At 36.5% G+C, this 2,486-nt stretch overlaps 1 protein-coding gene across 1 annotated transcript; it reads right to left on the reverse strand.

The window, feature by feature from the left end:
• Positions 1–532: 532 nt before the first annotated feature.
• LOC107172419 (uncharacterized) lies at positions 533–1,260 on the reverse strand. Its single transcript, XM_015522709.2, has 2 exons — positions 1,182–1,260; positions 533–1,101 (listed from the first exon to the last, which is right to left on the reverse strand). The coding sequence occupies exons 1-2, from the start codon at positions 1,258–1,260 to the stop codon at positions 533–535; spliced, it is 648 nt and encodes a 215-aa protein (XP_015378195.1).
• Between the last annotated feature and the right edge of the window lie 1,226 nt (positions 1,261–2,486).

Genomic DNA, 2,486 nt, shown 5'->3' on the forward strand with positions numbered 1-2,486 from the left:
AAAGTGACGGCCGCAGGGCGCGTATCCCCTGCACAACCAGAAAATAAAATGTATACCTACCATGGTTCTTACAAAACATAAACTTTTGGTTACATCATAAATGTATAGTATAACATCGTATAATAGTATAATATTATGCATGACGCATAAACATTTAAACATATTTAATTTGCACTGTTCCTAGATAAGTGCGTCGAACGATGCGTTAGTAATAATATAGTATATTAGTATAATAATCTTATCAGTTACAATAATAAAATATACAAAGTGAAAATTGTAATTTTGAAATAAAATAAAATGTTTTCTATGAAATTGTTTTTGTAGAATAGTCTATAATTGTTGCATAGATCCCTGCATAACCTTTTCCATGAACGCAGGGGCGTGACAAAAAATAGTATGTGTGGCTCGCGCGGGAAGGCCATTCAGTCTTGCACGAAATGCGGCACTTGCCTACGGCTCGTGCCGCACACGACGCCCGCGACTGAAATGGCTCACTTCCCGCCCTTGCCACAATATACTATACTCTAAGGGTTCACTTTCGTAGATCGTCTGAATCCAATGTGTCCCCGATCGTCATTACATGGAGATTGTCATCATCCATCACATCATCGATAGTCAAGTCCACTTTCCAGAACCTGTTTTCTACTTTAATGACGTGATGGACAAAGTTCTTCCACATTTCAGATTTGACACCTTCGATCAAAAGTTTTTTTATGTCCGGAAGTTTGAAAGTGGTATTGTTTGTCTTCACGTACCTTTTGACTGAAGACCACGCAAGTTTTATGGGGTTGCATTCACAATGATACAGTAGCGTCCGTAATACCGTCATAACGTATGTATTGAACCTCGGCTTAATGCGTTTCACGATGTCCATGAGCCGTATCTTGTTCATCGGCCTATCGAATTGTTCACCCTTTTCTTCCATCCAATTTTCAATTTCAGCCTTTTTCCAGTCTAATGTTGGGCATTTTTCACATTTTACTGAGTGATAAGGCGCATTGTCCATTACTATGACAGAATTGTCTTTGAGTAATGGAATGACGCCTTTCAACCAGTCCAAAAATACATCGCCATTAATTTCTTCATGGTAATCGGCCGAGCCTTTTTTGATTCAAATACCAATAAGCCGCCGTATAAAAACCCTTCCTCTGACCCAATATGCACAACAATGAGTCGTTTACCTTTTGCTGTTGGATTTGGTGCGCCAGTTGATAGACCGGATACAAAAGCTTCTCTGTGAGACGTGTATTGTCCTGCCATATTCTATCGATGCAGTCACCTGCGTTGACCCAGGTCTTGTCCAGGTAGTAGATCGTCCTTCCCTGTGATTGGTATTTGCGAATGTCTTCAATGTATTTTGTACGCCACAACACAATATCTTCTCTTTCTATGAGAGCGCTTTGCGACCGCGTTTGACGTAGACAAAATTTAAGTCGCGTATAAGCATATGAAGAGTGGACCTTTTGTATGTGTGCAAGTCTGGGTCTTCGTTAACAGCTACTAAAATCTTGTTCAGTGTTGGCAACTGTTTTTGAAACCAAAACTCGTGCACCTTCCTACGTATTAATTTTATACGTAGTAATTCCCGTTTTTCTGTCATTTTTTTTCGACCGTATGTCTATTATCCGTGCTGCCGACTGCCATTTGACTACACACTTTAAGGTACGTTTACAGTTTTAGTAGTTTTAGTGTTTTACATTAGGCCACAAATTCGGGAAGTTGTGTAACGTGTAACCCTGTGACCTACTCTAGGTGGTGTTGTGTAGTATGTCGTTCAAACTAAATATCATTTCGGAACATTTCTACTAATGTAAATAGACATTAATACTGAATATACCAAAATGGTAACAATTTATTAAATACCAATATTTTTAAGTAGATGCCTGGAACTAGATGTGCTGTCGCAATATGCAAAAATAGTTTACAAGCAACCAAGAAAAATAATTTAAATGTTTCATACCATACATTTCCAAAGGATCCAAAATTATGTAATGCTTGAATAAATTCTTGCCGCAGAAAGGATGAATAGAATCCTAAGACCAGCACCATTTGTAGTATTCATTTTTTAGAAGATCAGTTTGAAGTAGATTTAAGAAGTAAATTAATGAACATCAAAACAAAAAAAAAAAATTGAAAACGTCAGGTACCTAATTAATTAACTACTTTATTAACCTGGGTATACCTAATAATTGTATTCTTTTTTTAGCTGTTCCAACTCAGAACTTAAAAGAGAATTATTTATCAAATATATCAACTGACTTGACATCCAGACAAGTACGAGCTAATAAACGTCATAATGAAATTATTGTTAAAAACTTATTACATCCAACTGAAGATAATGATCATACACGAAGTGATGAAGATTTAACACAAGAAGATCAAGACAAATTATATGGGCTGTCACCAGCTATCATTGAAGAATCTATTGAACAAAAGTACCAAAAATTACTCAACGAGCACTCAAAATTAAAAACAAAGTATAAACA

This window comes from Diuraphis noxia, unplaced genomic scaffold (genome assembly GCF_037042655.1).
Source record: "Diuraphis noxia isolate RWA-SAM2 unplaced genomic scaffold, SU_Dnox_SAM2 contig0001, whole genome shotgun sequence".
Classification (NCBI taxonomy): Eukaryota; Metazoa; Arthropoda; class Insecta; order Hemiptera; family Aphididae; genus Diuraphis; species Diuraphis noxia.